Source organism: Macrotis lagotis, chromosome 1, assembly GCF_037893015.1.
Source record: "Macrotis lagotis isolate mMagLag1 chromosome 1, bilby.v1.9.chrom.fasta, whole genome shotgun sequence".
In the NCBI taxonomy this organism is placed as follows: domain Eukaryota; kingdom Metazoa; phylum Chordata; class Mammalia; order Peramelemorphia; family Peramelidae; genus Macrotis; species Macrotis lagotis.
Genome location: NC_133658.1, coordinates 277,090,393 through 277,105,091, shown reverse-complemented (window position 1 = coordinate 277,105,091; position 14,699 = coordinate 277,090,393). Strand labels below are relative to the sequence as shown.

The following is a 14,699-nucleotide window of genomic DNA, read 5'->3' as shown; positions in this document are numbered from 1 at the left end:
CCTGTCTGAGAGTTGCATGCGTGCATGTGGGGGCTGAGATCTCTGACTTTCCTTCGGTAAGCACAATTGAATATTGGGCATGCTTGATTATCCCTCTGTCTTCACTATGGGAGATGGTCCTTAGATCGAATTGGTCTAAATTCTCAGACAATTTGGGGAGAACTAGGTCTGGAGCAGAGTGCACAATTCTTTAATATGTACACACAGATAAGAAATATAAATATATATATATGTGTGTGTGTGTGTGTGTGTGTGTGTGTGTGTGTGTGTATACAGACATATACATGCATACATATTTGTGATCAAATCCCTGTTAGTCACTAAGAACCTAAACAATGAGAAGAGTGACATCTGCATGAAATTATTTGGAAAGAAAAGGAAACTCCATCTCATTACTCCTCCCTAAGTGGCTATGAAGTACTGATGGCTTGGATTATGAGGTTGATGCAATGTCAGACAGAAAAGACAAAATTGTGTGGTTGGGGCCCTAAGGCAGTGTCCACAATAGAAAAACTCCCTTTTCTCGGGTCTCAGAATTTCCTGAGATATGCATCATTCCCAAAAGCAGCCACTCTCCCACCCTACTGTGTGACCAATTCACTGCTAAGAATGAAAACCTGAGCTGTGACTTTCAGAGCTATGCTCTCTGGGCAAAACCTTTAGGATAAAGACTCAATGTGTGTGTGTGTGTGTGTGTGTGTGTGTGTGTGTTTGTGTCTGTGTGTCTGTGTGTCTGTGTGTCTGTGTATTTGGGAAGGTCCCTAAATGTATTCCATATCATAACCAAATAGGTCAAAAACATCGTCTCCCCCCAAACCCGTTTCTGTGACTGTTCCTCTAGTAACCTGTCTTCACAAGATGGAAAGAAATTGAACCTCAGAAAAAAGACTAAAAGTGTATGGTCAAACTTAAAAGTTACAGGACCTTCCCAAATCTTACTTCATATCTCTGGAGAAGGGAGAATTTGCCATGGGTTGTGTTCCCAACCTGTAGCAATTCTGAGAAATAAGGTTCTTTTGCTTTTTCCCTAATCAGTAAAGTGGGATAGTTTGGGATCCATCCTCATGTTCCATTCCTCTCACCTCTAGGTCTAATATTTGGGGTTTGGCAAGCAGACCTTGGGTCATCCTTGGGCCCTTCCCCTCTATAATTTGATAAGCCCAAATTTCTTCTCTCTGCCTTTGTATTTACAAATTAGTCTTTCTATAAACCTTCCCTCTGGGCCCCCCAGACTTTTTTTCCTTCTTCCATTGAAACCATTCTAATATCAATTGTAATAGAAGTCAGTATACTGGGTATAAATGCATTATAGGCTGTATGAGAATTATGGAGTCACAGAATTGTTGATTCTCTAGAAGAGACCTTAGAGATTAGCTAATCTTACTTCTTAGCACAATGGTTGGCACACAGTAGATATTTAAATGTTTCTTGTATTATTTCCCTCATTTTGCATATGCATGAACTGAACCACAGAGGGGGTATATATATATTTTGTTCAAAGTCATATACACTTTATGTTAGAGGCTAACACAATCCAAGCCTAGGATTGAGGATATCTGACTGTCCAAGACTGTCCATTGTGCCACCTACACATTTATAGATCTCACTGTGAATTTTCTTCTCCAGACCATTTATTTAAAAATATTAATTGAGGCTAATTCCAACACTGATTGAGGGGTCCACTGTTTACATTTTTCTAACTTGAGAGGAGAAACATGGTCCCTGATCTCAGGAGCCCCCAGTCCTGAGAGGGAGGTATTCCCAACTTCAAAAACCCATGCACTTGACTTCTCTGTTAGCTAGGAAGGATACCAACCTCTAAATATCCATAAAATGGTTCAAAATTTGGAGAGAACTAAGGTCTTCTCCATTACATAGGGTCCCCAGCCCAGAATTCCCTCTTTTCCTCTTCTCCTAACATTAGCTCTAGGCTGGCAAACACCCTAATTGAACCCAAAGGTTGTCTTCCTTGAGCAAGACAAAGGACAGGATGGGAGTATGTGTGGGATGAGTCTCTGACTTCTCTCTTAATCCAAGGAAGCAATGGAGCCTTCAAAGATTTGATTCATGACCAGGGTTGATGGTCATGAACCAAAGGAACTGAGGTCATAGTAGAGGGTGAGAGGGCTTGATGGGAAAGCATGAAAATCAGCACTTCTGAAGGAAAAGGAGACTAAATGCTCCAGTCCTCAGATACCAGCATTGGTGGTGGGAAAGATATAGGAGGGCACAAGAAAGGGAAGATGAGAGTAGAGAAGTTGGAGAGAACACAAAGGGAAAGGCAGGACTCCAAGGGGATGGAGAGACACTTCAAGCTCTTTTTCATCTGTTCTTAGGGCAATTATCCATCCAGGATAGCTGGAGAAGTAAGACTTAGGAAGGGAGAATACCTGGGAAAGGGGATAAAGAAAAGGACTGGATGGAGCCTGTATCCTTTTCTGGGATAGTGTCCAGAGAGGTTGCATCTGAGTGGTTAGTCTCAGGACTTGGATATCTGGTACCCCCTTATATGTGTCTTGGTTGGGTTCTGATGAGGATACAGCCTAGAGATTGTAGAGGCTGGGCAGGTTTAAGAGCTTCAAGGTCCATGCCCAGATAAAGACCTCCTATTCACAGACTTGGGATGAAATAAATAATAGGATCATAGACTTAGAGACTGAAGGAAACTCAGAGGCCTACTAGTTCAAGCCTCTCATTTTACCAACAAGGAAACTGAATTCTATGGAAGTTTAAGTAATGGCTCAAGGTCACAACAGGTAGTAAATATTTGAGTCAGAACCTCTGACTCCAATATGCTCTTTCCAACATGCCATGCTACCTTCCAAGCATCAAAGTGAGTTCTCTACAGAAACAGAGTTGAGCTAGGTTACATGGTCCATTGACACACTCAGGATTGGGAAGTACACTAGAAGGGACTCCAGTGGACTGACCTATGCCCACTTCCTAGACACCTGGCCTAAGGAGATATGTTAGTGAGCATAGGGACAGTTCAAGGGTAGGGGGCTCCAAGCCAGGGTACAGAGGGGAACAGCCCTTCTTGGAGCCCCCCACTTCCAGCCCAAAGGGCTCCTGGAGGCAGGGGCAGGGTGGTGTTTGCAGAACTCCAGGTTATGTGACCCTTTGCCAGTAGGGATGACACGTGGGAGATTTCGACTATGGCAAAGCACGTGAAATGAACCAAGTACAGATTGGGTTGGGCGCTCGTCAGACATGGTGATGCCGGCCATGGCACAATGGAAAGAGAAGGGTGTTTTACACATAGGAGCTACAGACACTGCGGCCCTGCCCCAGGCAGCCTCTGCCCTCTGCTCCTCACCTTAGCCGCCTCCCTCAACCACCCTTGCCCCCCTCACCTTGGACTCCCGCTCCTCCAGAAGTGTTTCTAGGCGCTTTTGGGCTGCTCGGCCCTCGTGATCATCGCTGACAATGAGAATGATGTGGTTCCAACTGTAGACACGCATCATCTCAAACCAGACGTTTGATTGGTGGGAGTATGGAGGCACAGTCCGAAGGAAGCTCAAGTGGATACTCTGTAGGGGGCACAGAAGAGAGTGAGTGGGGTGGAAACCATAGTGGATGTGTGTGTGTGTGTGTGTGTGTGTGTGTGTGTGGTGTGTTTATGTATATAGGAATTAGGGGTAAGGAACAGGAACTCAAGAGCATAGAGGTCAAAGGGATCAGAGTTCAGGACCATATGTAGACCAAAGGGGCAAGTGATCTGAAAGACTTGAATTCTGGAGGTCTGGGAATGTGAAAACCAGGGAGAGACAATCTGGGGTGGGGGAACATAAGAGGTGAGAGACTGAGGAGAGAGAGATTTAAGAGAAATTGGGATTATGGGGGATGGAAACTAAGGAAAGGGAACCTAATTGGGATGGAGGCTGGGGAGTCAATTGGAAACTGAGAGGGCAGACATTTTCACCCAGATCTTCCCAATCTCCCCAACTTATGCCATCATTGGCCAGGCTAACACTTACCGGTCTAAGAGACTGGACACTGTCTCAACCACGGTATCCCTCTTGGTACTGCTTCTGTCTCTATGCTCACTACCCCCAAACCTTTTGCTTCCCTCCCATACCTTAGAATCAGAATCACAGAATCTTTAGTTGGAAAGTCCCTCAAAGGCCATCCAGTCCAACTTTAACCCAACATTGGACTGTTTATTTACAGCATCCTTGTCAAGTGATGATTGAACCTCTGGAGTGCCAAGAAAGCCCTTTCTAATTTCAAACAACTCTTGTTGTTAAGAATTTCTCTATTCTGAGTTTCCCTGTAACTTTTGTCTTTTTGGTCCTAGGTTCTGAACTCTGGGAGAATACAGATCTCTTCTATAGGACAAGCCTTTGGATATTTGAAGACAGGTCCCCTTAAAAAGGTCTTCTCCAAGACAGACATCCCAAATTCCTTCACAATATTAATTGGTTTCCATGTGTTTTGATTTCAAAGCCCCTCATTCTGCTGGTCAATCTCCTTTAGAAATGGTCAAATTCATCAGTGTACTTCTAAAATCTGAATCCTCAAATTATGACTTGATAAGGGCAAGGCATAGTAGGACTATGACTTCCCTTATTTTGGATATTTTACTTCTTTTAATGTAACCTAATGTTACATTCCAGGGTTTTTATGGTACTTGTGTCATACTGTTAACTTATACTGAGCATACTTAACTAAAACCCCCATATCATTCTCACAAAACCTACTGTTTACTTATTTATTCTTCTCTTATGTACTTGTGTAGATGACTTAAAAAAATTCAAATGTCCATCATTCTAGGATCTTAGATCTTTTTGAAACTTGGGGGTAAAATAGACTGATCTAGACAGTGAAAGGGATTGGGCATATGTGGGCCAAGAATTATTGTGTCCTATGAGGAATGTTAATAGAGAAGAGCTTTCTTCCTAGCATAACTTCTACCTACCTACATCCCCTTTTTAGCCTATGGCAAAAAAAAAAATCAAGACTGAATTCAGATATCTGAAAGGCTGTCTTGTGAAAAAGGGATTAAACTTGTCCCATTTGTCTTTAGGAGGCATAACCAGGATCAGAATGTGGAAGTGACATAGCAGTTCAATGTGAATTCAGTATAAAGGGTTTCCAATTTCTCTGTCTCTGGTATTGCTGGCTTTTCATGGACTCTAGAACTGACATGGTCACTGTTACCACCTCACCAGACTTCAGTGCATGCGCCTATCTTTACCTGTGATGATAAAGGCATGGAAAAACCTTTCCTTCCTGTTTCAGTCAAGACAGATTGGAATTTGTTAAAAGGAACTTTCACTAAAAGACTACAAAATCAATCACCAGCTGCACCCCACCACCATCATCAAATGAACATTAAAGAGCCTCAACAACCACAAAATTCAGAGAAATCAGTGAGCTAAGTTAGATGTCTGATCCAAACTAAGCAAAAATCTGTCCACAGATGGTCTCAGCTGGAATGGTTTAATGGGGCTTCTAGTCTTTAGTTCTTTTTCTTATCAGCTCTATTTGGGGGCACCTAGCCTTGAAGCCCCTCTTTTGAGTGTTTAGTATCTGTCTTATCTAGTCCTCCTTTGGTCCTCTTCACCCCAGGGGAGGAGGCAAATTCCTGAGACTGCTAAACAGATTTGTATTTGTTAAATTGTTCAAGATATTTTGTAGAGAAGAGCACATTATAGATGATTTCATTGGAATTTGGGACAGATGGTGACTTATTTTTTCAGCAAACTTTCCCCTGTACTAACTGAAGACTATAGGGTACATTCAATAGTCTCTCCTTCCCTCCTGGACTTTATAAGATGAAAAGATTGTTTTCTCTGGATCTATTTTTTTTCCATTCCATGGTTTCAGGCCCGAGGAACTCCTGGAGAGGGTGCCTGAGGGACACTCCTTGATCCAGGGATGTACTCCACCTATACATCCAGTTCTTGTGGGTTCCAGAGGCACCTGTTTGATTTAGGTATTGTGTTTGTCATGGTGCTTAATCACTCCAGTGTCCTGTAAATGATCCATGAGGAGAATGAAGGATTTTCCCAAAATATTCATACATAGTTTTCAAATGATGTTGGTGGAGGGAACTGGGGGTAATCTTTAGAGCCCAGACATGAAAGGACTTTCATTGTCCAGAACCATCTCTCAGAGTAATGACCTTCAGGGCAAGTCACTTCTCTCAAGGACTCAGTTTCTCCATCTGTACAAGGGGGTTGGAACAATTTCATCTCTTAAGTCTCTTAAAGTTCACTTCATACATTGGTCCTTAAGTACAGTGATGTTTTCTTACCTCCAAATCTAGAATGCTCTTCCCCATACCTTTCCAATTCTTAAATTCTTCACATTCTTTAAATTCCAATTTAAGTGTCTGGGCCCCACTTCCATGAAAAGACCTCTGATAGCCCCAGATAATGTTCTTTGTCTATCCAATTCCCTGAAGGGCTGCTTGCTAGATTGAAGCATTTGCTGGGCACTGATCTCTTAGGACCTTGAATTACTTATCTTTTCTTGTGGTTGGTCAGTCTTTAGAGCACAGGACTCTGCCTCCCATGTCTTTGTCTCCCCAACATAAAGCACAGTAAACATTCAATAAACATGTGTTGATTGATTAATGAGGGAAGGAGTTCAATCAGTTTATTTTCCACTGTGGAAAGTGGATTTACTTGGTCCTGAAACTGCCTCCAATATTAACTCCCTGGTGGAGGGGGGGGGGGGAGCGAAGGTGTTTCCACTCTTTGCCCCAACTGACCCAGTCCTGAGTTGGGGCTAGACTTTAACATTCCTTTGTGTAATCTCAGAGAAAATTGCTGGCCCTCCAGTGGGCAGCATAGGAATAAGGTCAAGACTCTAGGGGATGCTCTTTAAAGTATCTTCTATGGGCCTTCTTGAGTAGACAAACTGGGACATTTGATTATGCAATATGGCAACTTTTCTAGCAAGTTTGTTTTCCTTATATCAAGCAGAAAATCATCTTCCAGGGCTAGAGGTATGGAGGAGAGCACTAAACATCAGGGCAAGACTTCTTAGCTATCTTAATTTCTGATTTTGGGCTAATGGACCTTGAAAACAACCTTTGTGTCATCCTGGGAATGATGAACAGTCTAGTGGCTAATCATTAGACATCTTAGACTAGGATACTTTCCCTCCCCCCCCACCCCCCGCTTTGCACAGGGCCCTCCAGCCTTTGCCAATGACATAAAGCTGTCTGGATTCCTCCCGGGGTCATGCCAGGGAAACACTTTGGACCCCATATCCAAGTGGAGGTCAGAAGAGCTGGTGGTGGTCTCAGGACCACTAGTTCTGGGGTTCCTCTTTTATACCACCACTCACCTACTTCCCATTCTCAGACCCGATTTTCTTCCTCTCTCTTGCTCACTTCTGGCCCCCAGATTCCTTGAGGCATGAGGTTATCAGCTGTCTCAAGCCATAGAACTGCCCATAGGCCAGTTCTACTCCAGTCTGACACATAATGCAGGGCAGAGTGCTGACCAGGGCATCCAGGGGTGCATGCGGGAGTTACCTTGTCAGAGTAGATGGACATGCGGGTGGTGAGCCCCAGGACGGGGATGCGGTAGAAGCCGGCTGTGTAGGAGACGGGGGTTGGAGTGAAGTGGTCGTTGGGGGTAGGTGGGTGGCTAACTAAGATTGCGTAGACCTGTGGACATAGGATATGAGGTCAGTGGAAGTTGTGGGTCTAGGGCAGGGGGGCCCAGGCACTGTCCATGAGCCCACCCTCCCATCATATTGGCTGATAGCAAATGGAGGCTGAAACTGGAAAACTGAAGTTGAGTCCATTGATGTCAGAGGATGGAGAAACTAGGACTGAGGGAAAGAAAAAAATCAGGAGATTGATCAAAATTGGAGTTGTGAGCCCGCAGGCACACGCACACACACACACACACACACACACACACACACACACACACACATAAATCCCACTCCTTACCACTACCAATCTATATCTACATAGGAACATATCTACCCTGTATGGATATATTGCCTACACATATATAGAACCACAAATAGAGACACCCTTATTCTTACCTTGGTCTCCTGTATAGTATACAATTACATGTAGACACATGTAATAATAAAAATGATTATGACAGGGGCGGCTAGGTGGCGCAGTGGATAAAGCACCAGCCCTGGAGTCAGGGGTATCTAGGTTCAAATCCCACCTCAGATACTTAATAATTACCTAGCTATGTGGCTTTGGGCATGTCACTTAACCCTATTTGCTTTTCAAAAAAAAACCCTAAAAAATAAAAGAAGGGAAAATGATTATGATAGCTAGCATTTATATAACTCTTTAACATTCCCAAAGTGTTTTATACACATGATTTCATTCGAATCTCATTACAACCCTCTGCCCATAAAGTCCCCTCTGAGACCATTAGAAAAAGTGACAGCCCAAGATGAACAGTCTTAGCTAAGATTCAGAGAAGCAGAGGTGAGATTTAGAAAGCTCACAGCACTAGCCTCCAAACACACCACTAGTGGCTCTTTAGGTATTACCTGCCTGCTTTGACCATACCATTGTTGAGGCATTCAAGGGGTTCAGAAACTGAGGAGTGGAGAGCATCTGAGGAGGTTGGGGGTTGAAAGATAAGACAGGGTTTAACTGATAGGTTTGGAGAAGAAGCCTAGACCCTTAGGGAAAGGGATGTTTTTCTGTTTCTAGTTATAGGGTCTGACTCAGAGCCTACCTATCCTGAGGAAGACGTGGGAGTGAGAACCCTAAAATGGAAAGAAAAGGGTACAAATTAAATCCCCAGAATGGCATTGAAACCTCCTCCAACTCCCTTCTTCCCCCATCCAATTGTTAGAGCTTAATGACTGAAGGGAACAAAAGGGCCTACTCAGGGGGGATGAGAGCCCTTTCTACAGCAATAGATTGATTCTTTAATAAGTATAAGATCTACATAGTCCTGGAGTTTCCCCAAAGTCCTAGATAATGGTTGGTGGCAGGAGAAGTCTTTAATAAGGGAAACCCTTTCCCCCCAAAGGTCTTGGGGATCTCAGTAGACCATGGCAACATGAGGAAGGTGTGAATTTTTTTTTTTTTAGCAAGGCAAACGGGGTTAAGTGGCTTGCCCAAGGCCACATGGCTAGGTAATTATTAAGTGTCTGAGACCTGATTTGAACCCAGGTACTCCTGACTCCAGGGCTGGTGCTTTATCCACTAAGCCACCTAGCCACCCCCCAGGTGTGAAGTTATCTTTTCTCTATCCAGGAAGGACAAATCCACAGATCAGTTTTCAGGCTCTTCCTTTCTTGACTTTTACAATGTCCCTAATTATCTGAGTCCTTCTTCTAGAACTAGCACTGACTGGGAGACTGTCAATGAATATAGGGTTAGAAAAGATTCAATATGTCATAGGATCATAGATTTAAGGGATTTAAGGGATCTTATAGGTCATTTAATTTATTTTTTTTTGCAAGGCAGTGGGGTTAAGTGGCTTGCCCAAGGCCACACAGCTAAGCTAGGTAATTATTAAGTGTCTGAGATCGGATTTGAACCCAGGTACTCCTGACTTCCGGTGCTTTATCCACTGCGCCACCTAGCGGCCCCTAGGTCATTTATCTTAGAAGGAACTGGTGGCTCTACTGACAGGGAGTCAGAAAGATTTGAATTCATAATCTGACCCTGGCAAGTCATTTAACTCTACCTCAAAATCTTCAAACTATAAAATAAAGTAGTTTAGCAAAATGTCTCTGAGTGTACCATATAAATGATAATTCCCTTCCCTTGTCCAAATATTTCATTTTACAGATAAGAAACTAAGGTCCAGAAAAGTCAAATGACTTGCCCAGGGTCACACAAATTAGTAAACAACAGAACCAGGATTCAAACACAGTTGTCTGCTGCCAAAAGTTAAGCTCTCTTTCCATGATAGCAAGTTACTCTCTTAAGTCAGGGAGATGGAATCTGTGTATTTGGGGACAGTGGAATCTCACAGGGAGGAGAAGTAGAATTAGTAGATCTCCCTAGTCTAATTAGACTGATCTTTACAGGTCCTAGCCTCTTTATACCAACATTTCCAGGCAGGGATGCTGGCTAGCCAAATCACTGGCTACAGATGTGGTCTCATAAATGACCCCTTGGGAGTTAAACAATCAATCTGGTTGTGAGAAAGGATGATAAATAGATGGCAGATCTGATTTCTGATTACACTTTTTCTCCAATGTATCTGTGCACTATCCCCTCCTAACTCCCCATTCTCATGTGACCTGGTAAGTGGTAATTTGGAGGCATGGATCTAAACCACTCCTTTCCCTCATTCCTCTCCCACAAGGAACACTGTCATAGGGAACAGCTGTTCCCCACTGGATGCCTCCATCTATTCTTCAGCCCCCACAATCTCTGTCAAGGCAGCACTGCTTCACACTTCCTCACCTCCTACTGTTTGGGTTTGGCTTTGTGTCAGCTTGGGTGAGTGGTCTTGGGAGGAGCCTGAGAGCAAGCAGTATCCTCACCCTACATTCTACAATGGACATTCTGAAAAGAGAGTCACTGATATAACCTGGCACATGGATAGAGAGCTGAGGTTTTTCCAGGGGAGTGGCCTCAGAATATAGTAGGAATGTCCTGTGGGAGCTGGGGAACATTTTATTATTTCCCCATTAGAACCTTGACATCAGCACTCCCTGATTTAGATCCACATTGTCTAGAATGTCACACACTGTGTGTATGGGCATCTGTGCCTTAGTGTCTCAGTCTCTGAGTGTGTGTCTCTGTGTCTCTATGTCTCACTATCTCTTACATAAAGGGCTGCATTGCGGGTAATCCTCTTGGCTTTGTTGGAATTCAAAAGGAAGCTGAGTTCCAGGGGAGGGACAACTTTAGATAGATACATGGGAAGATATATTAACCTACCCTTCCCCTTATTGTGTACAACCTCCTCCCCATGAATGCCACACACACATGTGCATGACATAGAGTGTACATAACCTATATGTACACTTCACAAAACCAAGTTCATATATTTGTATATATGCAATTATTTTTGTGTATGGGGTTTGTATGTGTATATTCCATACACAATAGACTATACCTCACACACTTGTAACATTTCCATACTCACATACTATGAATACATGTGTAATACTGCAGTACATATACTTCATTTAAACCCATACAGAACCATCCATGTACCCTGGTCCCTATGTCTAACAGCAACATAGAAAGGCAACTATTTTCTCTTCCCATGTAGATATTCACAAATATTATGAGAGAATGAGAGAGGCAGAGAAAGATTTGAGGGAACTAAAAGATAAGACAGAAGGACGCAGTGATGGCTTCAGGTTCTCTCCTAAACTCTCTTCTATGAGTACATTCCTGCTGTTCAGGCATTCATACATACCCAACACACACTAATACATAGAATTCTCTCTCTCTCTCTCTCTCTCTCTCTCTCTCTCTCTCTCTCTCTCTCTCTCTCTCTCCCTCCCTCCCTCCCTCCCTCTCCTTTCTCTCTCCCTCACTTGTTTTCACTTCCCCACTGTCTCTCTTCTCTCTTCCTCCTTTTCTCTCCCTTCTTCCTCTCCTTTCTTCCTCATTCTCTTGCTTTCCACTTTCCTACTCTCTCACATTCTCTCTCTCTCTCTCTCTCTCTCTCTCTCTCTCTCTCTCTCTCTCTCTCATCAAAATCCTCAATGCATACCAAATGTCTGCTCTGGCTTCTCTGAGAACTGATGAAGGTAACAAGAAAATTAGCCAAACACTCGACCTGGGGACAAAAGTGTGAAGGGATAGATAGATGGACTGTTGGATGAACAGATGGCTGACTGTGTTCGGGTCCTCTACAAAAGGACATTTTTTTCTGACATGAGATTGAGGGAATCTGGGGACAAATGGAATGATCACTGGGAAAATTCAAATTGAGAAAGTCAGGCAAGGGTGTGAGGGAATGATAGGAGACTGGAGGAAAGGAAAGGGAAAGAGATGAAGAAATAGAGGAGATGAACAAGAAAAAAGGAATTGTAGGATATTATAGAAGAGTAGTATAGAGAGGAAAGGGTGAGATAAGGTAGATAAGAGGTTGAAAGGAGAATGATGGAATAGAAGGGAGAAAGACAGAGGAAGATGGAGGGAAAGAAGTAAGATGGAGTGGAAGAAGAGGGATGAAGAGAAGGATGATGTAGAAGATGGAGGGAATGGAAGGAAGGATGATGAAATGGAGGGGAGGAATAATAGTAGATAAAGAGGGATGAAGAGGATGGTGGAAGAAAGGGCAGTAGAGGCAATAGGGTAAGAGAATAGAGAAGAGAGATGAATTGGGATGGAAGAAGAGGGAGGAGGGAGAGAGGAAAGAACCTGGGATTAAGGAGGTTGTTGAAGGAGATGGAACGGCGGAGCACGACAGATGATAGTTAAGGGTTGTGTCTGATGGGTATGAAAAATGTGAAGGAGGGGGAAAAGGTTTGGAGACTAGGGCTAGAGCCCTAGAGGAGGGGGAGGGTACCTGGCTGGAGATGAGGTCTTCACACACAGACAAGGCCATCTGGATGGCATTGGGTTTGTGGGTGACCGAGGTAGCATTGAGCTGTATCTTCCAGGATCCATGCCGTTTGTTGGCCTGGTTTACAGCCTCACGAAACATCTGTTCATGTTTTCGGGTGCTCAGAACTGCGCCAATGTTAACGATCTTGGGGTCGCAAGCGGCGCGGGCGAAGGAACAAGAGAAGAGCAGGGCGAGCAACAGCAGACGCATCGTGCTCAAGGGCCCCAACCTGGGCCCCGGGTGTCAGCAGCTCCGCATCCGCATGCCCCTGGGCATTCCCAGCTGTGCGCCCCAGGCGCGCTCTACTCCCTGCTCCCCACGCTGTCCGAGGTTCTGAAGTGACGGCTGGGAGCTGCCCGGCGGGGGGCCCAGGGACCCGCAGCGCTCTGTAGGGAACGGGTGAGTGGAGCGAATTGAGGGGACCCAGCGGCAGCAGCTCTGGTCCTGACGCCGTGGCTTTTTGCCGCAGCTGCTGCTGCGGGGCTGGCGGGGATGCGCCTGCGGAGCTGGAGGAAGAGAGAGAGAGAGAACGACCCCCCCCCCCCCAAGCCCCTCCTTGCTTGCCACCCCCCGCCTCCCCAAACCTGCCTTCTCCCAACCCCAACCCCAGCACACACCACAATGTGTGCGCGCGTGCTCGTGTGCTCGGATGCGAGCGACTGTGAACGAGTGTCAGTGACACGTAGAGTGGTGTTCGGGTCTCCAGTCCGCTGGAGGTGGGGTGTGGGGGTGGCGAGGAAGGCGCCTGGAGAACGGGTTTCCCTACCCCGGGTCTAGTTCCTATCGCCCCGCCCCCCACTCCCATCCCTGCCTCCTAGTTTAGGTCACTTCATGGCTGGTCTGAGTGGCAGGGATAGGTGATCACAAATGGGAAAATGTCTGTTCTGAGTGACTTTTGGGATGAGGACTCCATCAGTTCTCATGTTCTTGGACTTTCCTCACCTCCCTGTGGGAGCTTCACTGACCCTTCAAGGGAGCTCAGGTCTTCCCACTTGTGAGCTTTAGAAGGGAAGAGAAGGAAGGAAGGAGATGCTTATGTTGTTTCTCTTCCAGGAACTCTGGTTCATATAAGGAAGAATCAGGGAAGGGATCAGAAGCTTCATAATGAGCCAGGCTATTACAGTCAGGATAATTCCTAAAGGGATAAGAATAGAAAAGGGGGTAACCCTCCTTTCAAATGAGAGAAAGAAAAAGAATAAAGAGGGCTGAATCTAAATAGAAGGGATTGAGGTAAGGCACTAGGAAGAACTTCCAGATAATAAGGAACATGACAAAGGAATATATATATACATATATATATATACATATACATATATATATATTCTTTTATCCTGCCTCTATAATTCACCACCCCCTTCAGTCTGTCTACCAGTCTAAAATCCTTTTTCCTTTCCCTCTTACCCAGATCATAGGAATAATCAGGAAAATGGGGTTCCTTTATCAAAGCCATATCCCACCTTTGTGATCCCATCCCCCCCGTTACCACCTATCTCTCTCTACCTTTTTGCTCTTTCCTAGTCTCTTATATCCCCCGTTTCTATTCCCTATTTCCCTGGCCCTATTCCCTATCCCCTAAAGTCTCCTTCCTTATCCCCCTCCCCCATGGTGGGAGATTTGGCACTCTGCCTCTACTGGTGACATCATTGTTTCCATGGCAACTGAAGATTCTCTTGGTCTAGTGAAAGAGCCCCAAACTGGGACAAAGGAGGGACTTTACCCCAACCCTCCTCAAAAGGCTGGTCATAGGAAGTAGGGGTGGCTTGGAGGTATTGCCTTTTCAGAGACACAATTGGGTTAGCTTTCTTTCCAACTCCTAGTAGCTTAGGGGTGATCTCTTCCTCCTTTTTACTTCATGCCTTGCTCTCCTGGCTACTATGTTACCTTGGGCAAATCACAAACTCTCTAGGCCTCAGACTCCTTATCTGGTAAAATGAAGAGGTTCAAGGAGATGACCTATAAAGTACCTTTCATTCCCAAACCTAGGCTCCCATGCTTCAGAATCCATTAACTATAATGTGAAGAAATCCCACCCAAAAGCCAAACTCCCTCTATTTTGCCATATTCTTGGTCTCTTTCCCTATTTTGGAATTAGACCAGGTATAAAGAAACAGGCCAGAACCTCCCCAAAAGGTTATAGCTTAGCAACTATTAAGGACAGGTGCATCTTATTTTATACAACTGTGTTCCTGAGAAAGAGGAAATAAAGGGGACATTTACAAATGTTGT

The 14,699-nt window shown here is 44.6% G+C and overlaps 1 protein-coding gene across 2 annotated transcripts in view; it reads right to left on the bottom strand.

Annotated features, from left to right (window-relative positions):
• The window catches only part of GRIN1 (glutamate ionotropic receptor NMDA type subunit 1), a 37,816-nt gene extending 25,130 nt beyond the window's left edge, over positions 1-12,686 (bottom strand). For both annotated transcript variants that reach the window (XM_074210569.1, XM_074210568.1), the window contains exons 1-3: positions 12,435-12,686; positions 7,490-7,624; positions 3,354-3,530 (exon numbers count right to left, since the gene is read on the bottom strand). In XM_074210569.1, the coding sequence (XP_074066670.1) occupies positions 3,354-3,530; positions 7,490-7,624; positions 12,435-12,683 (561 nt within the window). In that variant the 5' untranslated portion in view covers positions 12,684-12,686. The remainder of the gene's footprint in view (positions 1-3,353; positions 3,531-7,489; positions 7,625-12,434) is intronic.
• Between the last annotated feature and the right edge of the window lie 2,013 nt (positions 12,687-14,699).